This window comes from Rattus rattus, chromosome 6 (assembly GCF_011064425.1).
Source record: "Rattus rattus isolate New Zealand chromosome 6, Rrattus_CSIRO_v1, whole genome shotgun sequence".
Lineage (NCBI taxonomy): Eukaryota > Metazoa > Chordata > Mammalia > Rodentia > Muridae > Rattus > Rattus rattus.
Window position 1 is genome coordinate 117,080,053 of NC_046159.1, and position 16,696 is coordinate 117,096,748.

General features: G+C 40.8%; 1 protein-coding gene across 1 annotated transcript in view; it reads right to left on the minus strand.

Moving 5' to 3' along the window:
- The window catches only part of Cped1 (cadherin like and PC-esterase domain containing 1), a 269,733-nt gene that overhangs the window by 163,305 nt on the left and 89,732 nt on the right, over positions 1-16,696 (minus strand). The window contains exon 5 of the mRNA XM_032905260.1: positions 3,076-3,208. Coding sequence (XP_032761151.1) covers positions 3,076-3,208 — 133 coding nt within the window. The remainder of the gene's footprint in view (positions 1-3,075; positions 3,209-16,696) is intronic.

Here is a 16,696-nt window from a genome sequence, read left to right on the forward strand (position 1 = left end):
CTGCACATCTACGTAACAAACACCCCTCATTCCAGAAAAATAGACGACAAAAGAAAGCAATAAACAGTACTTGTTCCCTGTTTTGTGATGAAACAAACACACTTCCGGAGTAAGCCGTACCAAAATATAAAATTATTTGTATTTCTGTGCCGTGTCTATATGTTGAGAATCTAATTCTAATCAACAGTATGTGGCCTGTGTTTGTGAAAACTGCAGAAGTTAAAATATTATGCAGAAGCTGCATATGGTTTCTCAATAAAGACTATTCAATGCTGAAACACTATCTAGTAATCATACAAGCAGATGAGGCAAACTCATTTATGTCTTGAATGGCATAATTAAAATATGTATTTTCCTCCTGTGATCTATACACACTCTAAAATCCTTTACTTGGATTCTGTAGAATTTAGGAAGGCAGGGAGGGACCATTGGTGGGGAGAGGAAAGAAAGATCTTAAGGGAAGGAGCTGGTAGAACAGGGGTGATATGAAAGAAAGGGGAAACATGGAGGGGGGTTTAAGTGGGGAGAGGTGTGGGAGGGAAAGGCAGAGGAGGAGACTGGGGAGGGATAACCAATACTAACGATATTCAAAATAAGCCATGGGAAACCCACGGTTTTATAAAGTTCATTTTCCATACAAGAGTTTCATCAGAACAGGGCAGGGTATGATGCTCCTCCCAGCAGTCATAGATTACAAAATAAAAGCCCAGTGCATTGTGGGATGCCTCCCTAATGTAGTCGATCAGGAGTGTCTCAGAGATCTCCCAAATAACACAGGCAGTGGCCATTGTACTCAGTTACCGACCAGGACCTGATGGTGAGATTCTATTGCTAATGACACCGCACACTTGGGTCACAGGACGTGGAGGAATCAAGTTGGTACTGACCTGGGAAGCTTCCTTCCCTGATGGCCAGCCTTTGTAGTACTCGAAAGAGCTATGTGTAGATTCCTGGGGCAGGGGATTGTCATCAACTCTCCTGCCCAATAGTAACAACTACAATAATGGCTTAGGTGGCAAAATGTGCCCATAGGAGCAATAGTGGTATAAATGTTATTGGTAAGCAACCACCTTTCGCTTGGACTTACCTATGGCGTTTTCCACAGAAGGAAATGGATGTCTACTACTGTGAATCTGGCCAGGAATGTGCCCGGAGAGCTCACAGGCTCCAGGGTTAAACCTGGTACTAGTTTGTTAAATGGACAGCGTATCAAACTGCTCTGTACTCCCATTTCTATATCCATAGATAAGTGAAGCTCTCAGGTCTCATCAGTGAGGTTTCTTTGTGGACAGTGGTTAATGCAGAGACTCACAACTTGTCTTGGTGCAGAAGGTGAGTGTCAGTGGGATGCTCAGGACATCCGTGTTATCTCTGCCCCACGGAAGAGGAAGGCGAAGGACTGTAAGAGCCGGAGCTCAGGGGTTGGGGACTTAGCTCAGTGGTAGAGCACTTGCCTAGCAAGCGCAAGGCCCTGGGTTCGATCCCCAGCTCGAAAAAAAGAACCAAAAAAAAAAAAAAGCCGGAGCTCAGGGTGCATCAGCCTGAAACTGCTGAGTTCATGACCTCCCAGCTTTCCTTCTGCCATCAATAGACCTGAGTAAGATCAAGCCAATCAACCATCCACCACGAGGCAGGGAGGGTCTGACAAGCCCAGTCCTAACTGAGGAGCTATTGATGCTGGATGGCTTAAGAGAAGTCTGTTTCCTTTAAGAATGTGACCTCTGGTAGGTTGATTAAGCTCTGGTGGATGGCTCCTCACTCATGACTATATAAGTGGTACAAAGTACTACATAAGTAGTAAAATGAATGAATGAATGAATGAATCAATGAATGAATGAATGAATGAATGAATGAATGAATGAATGAATGAATAAAGCATGACACTGTTGGGGGGTGGGTGACTGATGGATCTCAGAGGTGTTAGGAGGAAGAAAGGTAGAGATTAAGATCAAAATACATTACATAAAATTCTCAAAGAATAATACAAATGTTATATTTAAAATATCCTTTCCTGGGCCATCCAGAGACTGCCCCACCTGGGGATCCAGCCCATATGCAGTCACCAAACCCAGTCACTATTGGGGATGCCAAGAAGTGCTCCCTGACAGGAGTCTGATACAGCTGTCTCCTGAGAGGCTCTGCCAGACCCTGACAAATACAAATGCAGATGCTCACAGCCAACCATTGGACTGAGAACAGGGTCCCCAATGGAGGAGTTAGAGAAAGGACTGAAAGAGCTGAAGGGATTTGCAACCCATAGGAAGAACAACAATATCAACCAACCAGACACCCCAGAGCTCCCAGGGACTAAACCACCAACCAAAGAGTACATATGGAGTGACCCATGTCTCCAGCCACATATGTAGCAGAGGATAGCCTTGTTGGGCATCAATGGGAGGAGAAGCCCTTGGTCCTGTGAAGGCTCAATGCCACAGTGTGGGAAAATGTCAGGGCGGGGAGGTGGGAGGGAGGGAGTGCATAGGTGGGTGGGGGAGCACCCTCATAGAAGCAGGGGGGGAGGGTGATGGGGGTTTCCTGAGGGGAAACTGAGAAAGGAGATAACATTTGAAATGTAAACAAAGAAAATATCCAATAAAAATATTTAAAAAAATATTCTTTCCTGGAAATACCTTGGATAACTTGATACCTTTTCTTAGATCGTAGAAGTCATAAAACTTTAATAGCTAAGAAAAATCCATTCAGCCATATTCAAAGACTAAAGCAATGTCATGCAGATATAAAATAGAAGTTAAAATTTTATAGTTTTCCATTGTCAAGGTTCTAAATTCAATTTACATTAATGTAACTTGCTAGCTAAGAGTCCAATTTACCCAAATGTTTATTCTACAGAAGCAGAAATTTGAATTAGTCTAGAAGAAAGTCGATGATGACATTCCCTCTTAAGCCACAACGACTGGGCATTCTTTTGAGCGGGGCCTAGCAATTTACCAAGTCACAACCTTCCCCCCTGCCCTGCCCTAACGCCCAAGCTCTGAGATCCGAGTTCTAGGTTTTTGTTTTTTACTTGCTGCCTACAAAATGTGTTGGATAGAACATCCCACACCATTATCTTACAACTGTTCGCGTTGCCAGTTCCATGGTTTCCATACACGTGGCTTCTCTGCTTTTGAGAGATGACTGGAAACACTCAGCCGTGACTGTGTCCTGTGACCCAGGCACACAGAAGAACTCACTGGAAGTCGCAGTTCTGAAAAGAGTCACAAGCAAAAGACGGTCATTCTTGCTGGTTCCTCCTGGAGTTGCTTCTAAATTACAGCGTGCTGGACTGGAGAGTCCGCCCCTCCATTCTGAAGTCAGGGTGCATCAATGAAGTAAGAAACTATGATCAAAGAGGAGTTTGCTTTGGAGGGTTCTTTGTTTGTCCCCACCACCACCACCGCCACCATCACCAGGAAAACAATGGTAATAACTGGTTTTTTCAATTTGCTTGCTCAAAAGGGAAGATAGGTTCTATATTTCTAACCTTCCAACCTCAAGCTGACCTACATCCACACTGCTGAGGATGCTCTGTCACTGATGGGAAGGTAGCTGTAGGCACTTCCTGTTAGCGATGTGAACAGAACTCAGAGAGGGAGTTGATTTCCTAACAGTACATTGCTTCCTATACTTAAGTTGGTTATGTCTCGCGACCTTGATCCCCTCACAGGGGCCTTTATTTTGAAAAGATTTAAGTTTACGCAAATGGAGAGAAGCTATGTCATACTTCAGAAAGGTCATACTGAATTATTTAAAAAGTGAAAATTTCGGATATGCTTAGTAAGAGGACCCAGGAGTTACAAAAAGCTGTAGAATTAAAACGAAAAGCCTCCTCCATCAGCAGTGAGGGCTTGCGCATCAGCTTTTAAAATCCAGAGGAGCACAGGACGTCTGGAGCATTTTACTGTTTCTGAAACATAAATGGATACAACTGAGATAACTAACAATGTGCCTATACTAACCTAGATGCCTAGGAATTTGGTTTTTAATATATGAGAGACATCTCAATGGTCCATGCCTGGCTTATTTCCCAGGTTTATGTAGAATTACTCCACAGTAGCTTATAGTATTTCATTCATATATATATATATATATATATATATATATATACATATATATATGTATATATATGTGTGTGTGTGTGTGTGTGTGTGTGTGTGTGTGTGTGTGTGTGTAATTGATTAGGACATTCTTCTCTTTTGTGCACTTACTTTTAAAATGTGTTTCCCTTGACATTTTCATAACACTGTGAGGAACATTCTCACACACCTATTTTGGTTTGCCCGAATTCTTCTAGGCATGTAGATTTACCAGGTCAATAGACAAATGTGTCGTAACTTTGTTAGACATTATCAAATTACCCCTTCAAATACTTATCCCAATTTCTACACCATCCCAGAGTGTGTGGGACTTGTTTTACCCCCAGGTCACAATACTTTATTTTTAAGTCAGACAATTTATCTAGGTCACAAAATGAAACAAAGCCTTTAATTTTCCCCCCTCTGGTACACACTCCATCAATACCATCATAGTCTAATTTAAAACATCTCACCCTCCCAAGTAAAAGTCACAGACATAGGGCTGTCTGATGCTTTCCCATAGGCCACTGAAACACAGTGTGACTTTGTGCTAGAAAGTGCCAATAACCTATTCGTAAGGCTCCCTTAGCAATGAGGTTCCATGTATCACAACAGCAGAACTGAAGTTAGAAAAATTGCTTTGGTTTTAAGTTGACAAATGAAAAGGCATAGAAGTTCATTTCTCTCCTTGGAAATCACAACCTCACATTTTTTAAATTCACATTGTGTGTGTGTGTGTGTGTGTGTGTGTGTGTGAGTGTGTGTGTGTGTGTGTGTGTATGTGTGCGTGCGCGTGCAGGTGCCTGTGTAGGTTTAAGAATAACTCATAGGAGTTAGTTTGTCTCCATCTGGCATGTGTGCAGGTCTCAGGGCCTGAACTCAGTCAGTCAAGCTTGGAAATGAGCGCCTTTACCCAGGGAGCCATCTGACTGACCTAGAAACCATAGCTTTGAAAAGGTTGATATGGGAGCCAAGGTATGCAGCCTAGTGGTAGAGCATGCATTTAGTATATACATGACTTTGGCTAAAACCCTCGGCAAGGCAAGAAAAGTCAAATGTCCACTAAATTCCTCAATCTTGTACAAAGAAAATAAATATTCTCAATTAAAATTTCACTGGATATAGTCATTTGTCAGAAGTTATTACTGGGGAACTCCTTTGTAGCTCTCTTTGATGTGGGGTGAGAATAATGTCATTGATTCCATTTTCCCTTATCCTTGCCACAAGAGGCCCAGCATTCGAAGTCTATGCACAGTTGCATTTGCAGAAGCTAGACAGCCTAGTTTTACCAGGCTAATAGCCTAATGGTGTCGTGAAGGGAGTGTCAGATAGAAAGAACAAATGAGAAAACAGAACTCTGTCACCCTTTGCTCGTTTGTTTCAAGTGGTGGAGATACAGGAAATGCTGGAAGAATGGAGGTGAGAATTACCAAGGCTATGTAAAGCTCCTTCCTTCACCCCTAAACTGAGATGCAATATCAGAATTCAATACTGATTTTAAAAATTTATAGTAATGTTCAAAACTTACACATGAGTTGATAAACTCCGGGCTTCCTTTATATTATTTAAGGCTTGTCCGTTATTTTGTGATTCTTATAAAAAAAAAAGCAACAAAACCCTTTTGCAATTTGTTATAGCTTGATGTCAAAACAGACTCTTATTTTATTTGAATATGGGGAAATGAGCAGACATAAACTCCACTAATATATAGAAAAAGTGACTGTGTTTCTTGGAAGTATTATAAATGGTTGTGAACACAGTTATCTTATGTTACATAACAGAATCAGATATTTGTGGGAGGGGCCTTTGATGTCTTTGGTGTTTCCATCCAATGTTTTTTTCAATAGGTTAGCCCACCCACTTCCTTCCTTTCCTACGTCCCCCCTCCCAACCCCTAGACACATGCAGAAAGTCTAGAATTCTCCCTCATAATACAGCTGAAAATATCTTCTGTATTTTTAAGGAATTTGGGAGATGAAGGACTCTGTCCCATGGGTAGTCTTCCAAATAATTCTCTAATTCGCTCACATGCGGTAATTGAAATGTTTCATAGGCAATTGAATGTGAAGTGCCTCGCATGTATCTGTTAGGTTTCCTTGCCCATGGTCCGGAGTCAGAGTGTATAATAGATTCAGATGGGAAATGCCATCCAGTGAGTAGTGCTGCGCTTTTATTTAGTGCCTACTCTTAGCTCATTTCAGAGAGCACCGAAGCCTGTAAGCTTACGAGTCGCCTGGAGTCAAACCGGACCATTTGTTAGGGATGCAGCAAGGCTGCCTTGCTCATGCCTTTTAATATGTAGTAGAATGTGGCCGAGCGCCTGCCGACTGGGGTGCTGTTGTGTGAACAGGAAGATCCAGCCAGAAGTAAAAGGCCTGTCTTTGCGTTTCTGCTCTTGCCAGGCAACAATGGGCTGTGACACTGTTGAAGAGTCTTCTAGATTCCAGGGTGTGAATCCTATGAATTGTCTAAACTTTTCACAGTCCTAAAACACAAGGCTGACCCCATTCCTGTGAGCAATGAAATAGTTTGGAGACGGTTAGCCAACTTAAGGTTATAAACCAAAATGTTACCCTGAGGAACTAAAAATACTTTCCCTTGGTTAGTAATCCCTCCCGCTCTGTGCAGCATGTAATTATGTACAGCACAGGTAAAGACTAAACACTGGAAAACATGTGTACTGGAAAAGATGAGCTGCCAATTTTCTGGTGTATTTGATTTAATGATTTGCCCCATAGCTAGTAATTAATATGAAAGCAATAGCGAAAGTATCATTATGTTTCACCAATGTTTGGATGTTGTCTTGCATTTCTTATTAAGAAACTAAATACAGTGTTTTGTGTTTTAAATTTACAGGGAAGATGAACGTCCTTGATTAGCAATTAATAATGATTTGAGATTAGCAGTATAAATAAATACAGTTATAAGACTATTAATTGCTACTCCTGCCTGTGGGCATTTACAAATGTAAATGCTTGTCTTGCAGGTATAAGCTATACAAATATAACCTTAAGACTTTAGAAATGCACACGTTGAAGTCATATGCAGGAATAACTTCTATTGCAGCCATTAAGTAAAGACTACAGGTAGAGGGGCACACGTATTTCCAAGGCAAGAAAGATAGGGAATAAATGACCCACCATTTTCTACCCCTAAGCCTGAGCTCTTGCTAGCACGCAAGGCCAAGTAATCCACATGGATGGAGGCTGTGAAAGACAGGCATCTAGAGAGAGGCCTAGAGGGAACTGCAGGGGTAAATGGAGAGGATCCAACACAAATACCACACTCAGAAAAAGGAGCTGTATCCACAGTTCTCTCCGCCATGTTTCCATGAGTTCACATGTAGGAAAAAAATAAAAGAGAATCTACAACAAGAGTATTTACATAGGGCAGCAGGCGATGGCTTAGACTGAACCATATGGAATTGCTGTTTCTAAGTAAAAACAGTAGACATTGGTCAAATATCAGCAATTGCACAGTGGTCCACCCAATATTTCTTTTACTACACCACAGGACCTACTGGAGAGAAAAACATCAAAAATGTGTAATCAGGTAACATTGGGTGCCTGGACTCAGGGAACATCATGGAAGACTGGGCAGAAAGTTCTAAGGGTCAGAGGTCAGGGAAGACCTGAGGGACACAGTGTCATTTGATCATGCCAGGTACTGCTATATTCATGAACTCATAGCAGCTATGATTATCTGCCTAAGACCTGTGAAATCTTAAGTTAGTAAATATTCCAACATTTGAGTGTGGGACAAGTCCATGAGTCCCTACCTCTCTTTGAGGAACAATTGACAGTCAACGGATGATAGGGGAGGAGAGTGAGCTTTCTTTAAGTGTGTCGGACCCTGATAAGTCTACAGTGTTCCAGGGGGTAGCCCAACACTCAAGGGCATATGGGTAACACTAATTGGATACAGACAAATGGGATATTGGTAGAGTAAAAGGGAATCCAAGAGGAGTCAGGGAAGTGAGTGTGATCAACATATATTGTATAAAACATATAAAAATATAAAAGATTATAGGGGAACAAATATTCATAGGAAGAGATATGGAGACAAAGTTTGGAACAGAGACTGAAGGAATGGCCTACCTGGAGATACAACCACTAGACAATATTGATGAAGTCAAGAAGTACAGGCTGACAAGAACCTGATATATATATTTGTTGCAAACAACAAATTTGCTTGCAATATTTGTTGCAATGTTTGCTTGCAACCCCATAAGAAAAACAAAACCAACCAACCAGAGCTCCCAGGGACTAAATCACTAGCCGAAGACTACACATGGACAGATCCATGGTTCCAGCTGCATATGTAGCAGAAGATGGCCTTGTTGGGCACCAATGGGAGGAGAAGCCCTTGTTCCTGACAAGGCTGGACCATAGGGAGATGGGAAGGGGTGAGTGGTTGGGTGAAAAACACCCTTACAGAAGAAGAGGGAGGGGAATGGGATAGGGGGCATATGGATGGGAAACTGGGAAAGGGAATAACATTTGAAATGTAAATAAAAAATATCCAATAAAAAATATTCTTCAGGAATAATCTGTAGTCTATAAGGTTTTATCTTGATTTCATCTTTAAAATTCCTAGAATTCAAAAAATATAAAAGAATTAATAAAATATTATTTTAAAAATCAAAACTGATTTTAGTAAGAGCACATAATCACACAACACACAACTGAAAGTACCTACAGGTTGATCACCTCTTTTTAAGAAAGAGGTGACCCTGAGGTCACTCATGAGTGTTTAGCATCTTCCTTGCAAGCAGTGGAGACACACACAAGTCCGAGTCTCTTACAAGGCAACAAATATCCTTAATCTGCTACTGTTTTGAATATTGGTAAAAAAATCACAGCCAAAAAGCATGTTGGGTGCAGAACAAATGTTTGTTGAATGAGGAACTAGATAGTAGCTAAGGTCATTTACAAATCTAGTTTTCTTGATTCTGGATACAAAGTTGCCATTTCTAATACATGGCTTAAGGCAGAATTAAATGTCGAGAACTCATTGGCTACAACTGAAATTCCTGCGAATTTAGCATATTGCTTTAATCATGAGCATGTCACAGGGCCAACCAGCTGCCCCTCCATTTATGAGACCCAGTAGCCTTATGGGAAAGAGACTACAGACGGATGCTCTCTAAGCCACCAACCCCTGAAAAGGTACTTGAGGAATACCAGTCAATCATCCTCTCACCTCTTCAGAAGAGTACAGAACAATAAGGGATACAGCCACAAAAGGGTGTGTATAATAAGGAGGACTGTGTAGACCCGACTATACCACATATCTACTCCTGAGTAGATCGTGAAGATTTACACCCTGTTCTTTCCTCAGGTTTAGCTTTGTGTGGTCTCAAGGGAGGAAGGAGCTCAGTTCCTGTCTCGTTCACTCATTCAAAGAATCTTCATTAGGTTCTAATACCGGGTTAGGTCCTGGGTAGAGTAGGATTGGAACCGACACACTTAGAATATCTGAGTCGAGCCCTCTGTACTTTGTTCAAAGAAAACTTCCCTGCCAGCAACAGAGATCTAAAAAGAATGAACTCCTAAACGGATACACAGCAAGACCTCCTAGACATCATCCTTGTAGGTCATCGTTTGAGGTTTTGCATATTCCAAAGGCACTGAGTCCTTAACAAGTTTTATTGTCATTTTATTAACATTGCATTGATCAAGGTATCTTTGAGAGAATGAGTATGGCAAACACATAAAAGTGTTATTAGGACACATCTCTGTCTTCGTTTGAGCAGTCCACTGGTAATTTCTCAAGACCTGAAATCACTGTGCTACTCTCTGTCTCAGTGACTTCTCTTGATGGCCTCAGAGCTCTTTCTCGTGGTGTTATCTAGAAGGACATGATATATATATATATATATATATATATATATATATATATCACACAACACTTTAGCATCAAAGTCTTTGTTGGCGGGGAAGCATCACGTGCATTCTGTTATAGGAAATGAGATGTAATCCCTGCCCTATAGTAAGTGGAGACACAATTTGACCCTTAGAAATGACCAGCTCGGGCTGGAGAGATGGCTCAGCCGTTGAAGGCTAGGCTTACAACCAAAAGTAAAAGAAATGACCAGTTCAATGACACAGCAACGTGCTTTGAAGGGGTAGTCATTGTACAAAAGCCCCGCCAACTGATCAACCCATCAATCACACGCCTATCAAGCGTTCAGCAAATGCAAGCTGTAAGTGCCCTTCATTCAGTTCTTTCTCAGTGGAAGTGTCAAAGTCACACAGTTCTACAAAACCAATTTTCCCCATGGACTCCTCTATGTTTTGACCACGACAACATAAGAACCTTGAATTCCGCTCATTTTCCGTGGTAATAAAAGCTGTGTCTAGGCTACCACTTCAATTTCCTTGCCCTCTGATTTCACTGCAATGACCAAACAGCATGAAAGATTGTTTTATTATTTTATGGCAGCTTAATTTTCCTCTGATGTTTTTCTACATGAGTTTTTCAGAAGACAAAAAAAATTTTTTTTAAGAAAAAGAAAATGCTTGACTACTCCAGCAAAGCCCAAGATGAATAATTTAATATAAATTAATGAATGTCATTAATAACAATTTGAAACACAGCTTCCCCCAAATATTAATACATAAGAGTCCAATAAATATGACAATAAAATAGATGCCCAAATCCACCTGCTGTAAAAGCAGTTAATCACTTTATTAATATCAAACCATTTCCCTCAGGACACATTTTCTGGAACAAACCATGAAATAGTATTGATTTAATTTGCATCAGAATAATTAATGGCTTACTAGAATCTGCAACAGTAATTATAAATTCCGTTTAAATGTAGTGTAGTCAATGATAACTTAAATGTAGGATACAAACACTGGGTGGGAGTAATGGTTGCTATTTAAATGAAACCAGGCATTAACATGGTCTAGATAGCAAATCCACAGGGTATTTCCCTGTAATTTTTACATCATATTTTAATATCTTAAAGTATACAGTGTTACTATCAAGTAGCTTCTCGATTTGTATATTGTTTGCAAACAAAGATATTATATTTGAGCCAAGTTTATTTTTATGATAGCAAGATTTCCGTGATCTTTGAATCCAAGGATAAGAATATAGAAGACACAGACACTTGCAAGAGTTGATTAAATGAAGTCTCATGGGAGATGGGGACTTACATGACAGAAATAGGTAACCAGTGTGGAACACTCCAGGAAAGCAAACGAGTACGGAACGACTGTGTGATTCTGAGGGTCTTCCTGGCCATCAGCCAGCAGCGTGATTGGAATCTGTAGAACTTAAGTTTGACCGTTTGGCATTGGAAGACAGGAGTGGATTCTAGCAGACGGAAGACTGCGGGCATGTGGCTGAAGCCAGCCACACTGTAGCCTGACTTTCTGAACTGGGCTCGAGGGTTTCAGCCTTCGAGAGTGAAGAGGACCATTAGCCTAGTACTTCTGTTGTTTTGTGTCTTGTACATCACCAAAGAATTAACCAAACTCCATGCTGCAAACATGGTGGGAGCTGCTCTTTAAAAATGTTAATCAGGCAATCCAAAATGTCAGTTCTTTCTTATTGACATTATAACTGAATTATAAACTTTCATGTTAATATTTCTTCTCCACAAAGAATGTGAGCATTTAAGCTAATTAATGAAATTAAAACAAATATTTCTATTCAGATACTTTGCAAATCTTCCTCAGAAACTGTTCATGTCCTGTACTGACAAGATTATACATAATGTATTAGATATTACAATATATTATATATTATAATGTATATTCTGTATACATTAAATTACTGTAACAGTATTCATAGATTTGCCACACCCAAAGTCTGGCTTTTAAGTTCAGTTTTGTGGCTCTAGTGTCCCTTGTGTGCTTGTCACACACTCCTCAGCTGAGCTACATCCCAGCTCTCCTTCTCATTTGTTATTCCGACACAGGCCTCACAAATTTGCTTAAACTCACTCTGTAGCAAGGCTAACCTTGATTTCGTGGGCTTCCTGCCTCTGAGGCGCACCTGGCAAGGTAGGGTCCCATTTAACCTTGCTTCTTTGCATCTCCCTTGTGCTAGTTACTTTTTATTGTCAAGTTGACACAACCTAGATGACTGGGAAGAGGAACCTTGACTAGAGAATTTGCTGCATCAGACAATGAGCATAACTGAGGGGCAGTATCTTGACTGCTAAATGATGGGCTCTACCATCCCTAGGCAGGTGAGTCGAGGATTTTATTTTATTTTATTTTTTTCCGGAGCTGGGGACTGAAGCCAGGGCCTTGCACTTGCTAGGCAAGCGCTCTACCACTGAGCTAAATCCCCAACCCCGAGGATTTTATTTTTTAAAGAAAGGTAAATGAGCACAATCAAGGAGCAAGCCTACTGGCTTTATTCCATGGCCTCTGCTTCATTTTGTACCTCCAGGTTTCTGCTTGAGTTCCTGTCCTGACTTCCTTCATTGATGAACTGTGGCCTAGAAGCGTAAGCGGTGTGAACCCTTTTCTTCCCTCTTTCTGTTTTTCTGTCATTGTATTTTTGGCAACAGCAGAAAATAATGCAAAACAGAACATCCCTGTAAAGCAAACTCTTTACGAAACCCCAAACTTGAGCTGCTACTTAGATGACTGAGAAAAAACTGATAGTAAAAAAAATAAATAAATAATAAATAAAATGAATTTTGCTATTTATTTTTAAATATCCTGAAGAAAAAAATTGTGACATTCAATATTATTCCAGCCATCTTCAATAAATGAGGGTTATACAGTCATTGATTTAAAAAGCCCAGCGAGTCCTAATAACACTCAGTGGCCAGGAGTCATGAAAAGAAAATTCAACATTATTTCTTATCACAATAGATTCCAGCCAGGAGATGGTGAGTTTAAGAATCAATTTAGAAGTGGCAGAAAGAATTCAAGATGGCTAGTAGCAAAGAAAAAAAATCTATTAAAAATACTGGGTTTCCTCTTTTTGTTCCTCACCTAATGAAGAAATGATGTTGACTTAGAAAGTAAGTCTTTATTATACCCTGGCATAAGGAGTGAATATCAAATTGATTACTTTATAAAGGTGAGTTGGAAAGGGAAGAGTGTACAAAAGGTTCCATGAAGAGAGTGACTGGGAAAAACAGTGTTTCAGTGAATTAGAGGGACCTCTCTAGGAAATTAGAGGCTTTAATATGAAGAATTTGGCAGAATTTTGTTTTGTGATGGGGGACAGTGAGACAGACAGTTCAAAACACAAAGGTGCTTGCTGCCAAATATGAAGACTTGGGTTCAATCCCTGGAACCTTAAAGGAGAACACTGGGGAGAGCATTATGTCCCCTGACCTACACATGTGTAATGTGGCTTGTTTTTCCCCCAGGTCAATCAATCAATTAATCAATCAGTCAATGAATAAACAAATGTTGTGGGTTGAGTGATCCTAAATCTTCCTTCAATATGTTTTTTTTTTCAACCTTACCACCTTACAAATAAAGTTGGGGTGTTTGTTTGTTTGTTTGTTTGTTTGTTTGTTTGTTTTAAACCAAACTACCATACAAGGTCTTTGGAACTAGAGATGACGTCGGAAGAGGCTGTTTTACTTTGCTTGCCCAATCAACTTGACCTTTGCTTTCTCAAAGGGTTGTTTTGGTCTGGCCCCCCTGCCAGCCTGGCTCAGTTCCCCTGTGGCTGGAGTCAGGTTCCTCAGCTCCAGTGGGCTTGGGGTACTCTTCCCAAAAGGAGTTGGAGGTCACTAGCAGGCCAGCAAAATTGGATTTAGAGAAAACGCACGTGAAATGTCTATAAGGATTCTGAGAAGTAAGAGTGCTCATTCAATTTCATGGCTCTAGGGTGAAACGTGGCAGAGGTCCGTGGCTACCATTATCCATCAAGTGATCTGCAGTTCGGGCTTTCCGCCCTGCTTCCGAGGCGCTACCCAGCATCCTGCAGCTGCTGCTGGTTTCTCTCAGAAGGTGGTTCCTTACTCAGCGCTTTTGTCTGTCCCTCAATCTTACTTTTCTTTCCCAAATCACTTTAAAAATTTCTCAGTATACTTTAGTCCTGGGAGTCTGAGTTGGCTGTAAGGCACGTATTCCCCACTAGAATTTTCCGAAATTGATTTGAATTGACACACTAGTGGTTTCTCCCTTTCCAATTTTGCTTTCCAGGTATGAGCCATGTTCTGTATGGTTGAAGATTCTCACCCGACTACAGCTTAAAGGTGTTTCAGTGGCTCCTGCCCAGCGAAATGCTCTAGTAAAATCTGTCCGACCGGTAACAGTTCTCTTTAACTCAGGTCTCCGGTGGCACCTTGGCACTCTCTATCCTTTTGCTCTCGGCTACTGTGGGTTTACAAATACATTGTATAATTGGGAAATTTTAAATATCATTTTGTGGATTGTACCTTGCATGTTATGGCTGGCTATGATTATAGTTGAAGGTTCTTTCTCTTAAACGACGCAGCACTGTTCTAAAACTGGCTGTAGACCGACCCATGCTGGGTGGAGGAGAACGGTAAAGAAACTGAAGCATTTGCAAAACAGGGAACCGAAGATGGATGAACAGATCCAGTTTACTTAAACACATCATCTTTCTTAGTAATTCTATTTAGAGTCAGAGTAAACATTCCTGTGCCTGCAATATTTGGATTACTGAGTCATAAATAGTGATGGCTTCATACTCGAAAAGTAAATGGAGTCAAGTAGCTCAACTCCGTTCTAGAGAAATTTGTTGAGTCCAGTTGTGACCCTGTTACAATTCAGTGATAGTAAGCGCACCTAATTCTGACATCAAAAGGGGGAGAGACAGGCAGAGAGACAGAGAGACAGAGACAGAGAGACAGAGAGACAGATAGACAGAGACAGAGACAGAGAGAGACACAGAGAGAACCTATTTCCCAACCTTGTCCCCTTTTTTACAGTCTGTGGTCAATGAGAGATGCCGAGCTGTCATCTGGTGACTATTTACTGGGGCGTCGGAGTGTTTATGTGGAATGTCTGCCCCACTAATACTCCAATGTGTGTGGGCTTGACTGGAAGAACTGTGTGTGAGGTCTACCAGCAAAGGACCACCCTTAAATTAAAATGGGGTAGATAGCAATAGGAGTGCCACATAGCAGGATGACATACAATAAAAGGGGAACTTTCAGTGCAGTGTTTTGTATTCTGTGGACTCCTCTCTAGACCAGTGTTTTCATCCTTCCTACTACGGTGACCCTTTAATACAGATGTAGTGACTCCAACCATCAAATTATTTTTTGTTGCTACTTCGTAACTGTAATTTTCCTGTTATGAATCATAATGTAAATATTTTTTTAGAGGTAGAGGTTTGCCAAAGGGGTTGCCACAGGTTGAAGAACACAGTTCTAAAGTGTACATATGTTTATGTGTATATGAAGGTGTTTATCCATATCTATTCATATGGGTGTCTTTTATCATTTTCTATCTTGATTTTTGAGATAAGGTTTCTCACTGAACCTCAAACTTACCAATTGGCTAGAGTAGCTCTCTGGTATCGATTTAATTCTCTACTTGGCACAACCTAGAATTACCTAGGAAGAGAGTCTTAATTGAGGAATTAACAAAGTCAGATTGGGTTATGGGCATGATTTTAGGGGACCTGCCCTGATTGCTAATTCATAGAAGAAGACCCAGCCTATTGTGGGCAGCACCATTCTCTAGTCAGGTAGTCCTGAGCAGTGTGAGAGGGGAGAAAGCTAGCCTAGAACAAGCAAGCAAGCAAGGAAATGAGCAAAGACCCCATGGGTTTATTACTTTTTCTCTTGATTATAAACGTGATCTTTAAGTTTCTGACTTGACTTCTTCACAGTATGAACCTTATCCTTGAATTGTGAGACAAATAAACCTCCTTCCATGTGTTGTCTTGGGTCAACAGTAATAGAAGCTTTTTTCATTTTTATAATTTTTTACCACAGTAATAAAAATAAAACTTGATCACAGTGGGAGTTTCATTAAGAATGTCCCCCATTGGCTCATATGTTTGAATGCTTAGTTACGATGTCATGGAACTGTTTGAGAAGGATTAGAAGAATTAGGAGGTGTGGCCCTGTTGGAAGAAGTATGCCACATGAAGTGAGCTGTGAAGTTACCAAATCCCACGCTTCTCTATCTGTCTGGAAAAGAGGATGTAGATCTCAGCTTTTTTCTCCAGGGCTATCAATGCTGCCCTATTCCCACCATACCCCCCCCCCTCCATGATAATGGACTAATCCTCTGGATCTGCAAGCAACCCGCCAATTGCTTTCTTTTATACGAATTGTCTTGGTCATGATGTTTCTTCACAGAATTGGAACACTGACCAAGACAAGCTCTTAGCAAGATAGTGAAGAAAAACATCTAACGGCCATGAACTTAACAAGCAGAATCCCAAGTAATTTAAAGATGTGATCCTGGTCTATCCTCCTAAAAGCTCTCTACTAAGGTTGGTGGTGTAGGTTCATAATCCTAGAATTCAATGAACAGAGGCAGGAGGTTCTCTGCAAGCTCAAGGCCAGTCCGGGCCATAAAATGAACTTAGGCCACAAGGATACCTAGTGAGATCTTGCCTAGAAAATAAACAGTAAGAACAAGACAAACCTCGGCTAGAAAACTGTGGTCTTCCCTCTGTTCTAGACAGAAAATTAAAGCAAAGAG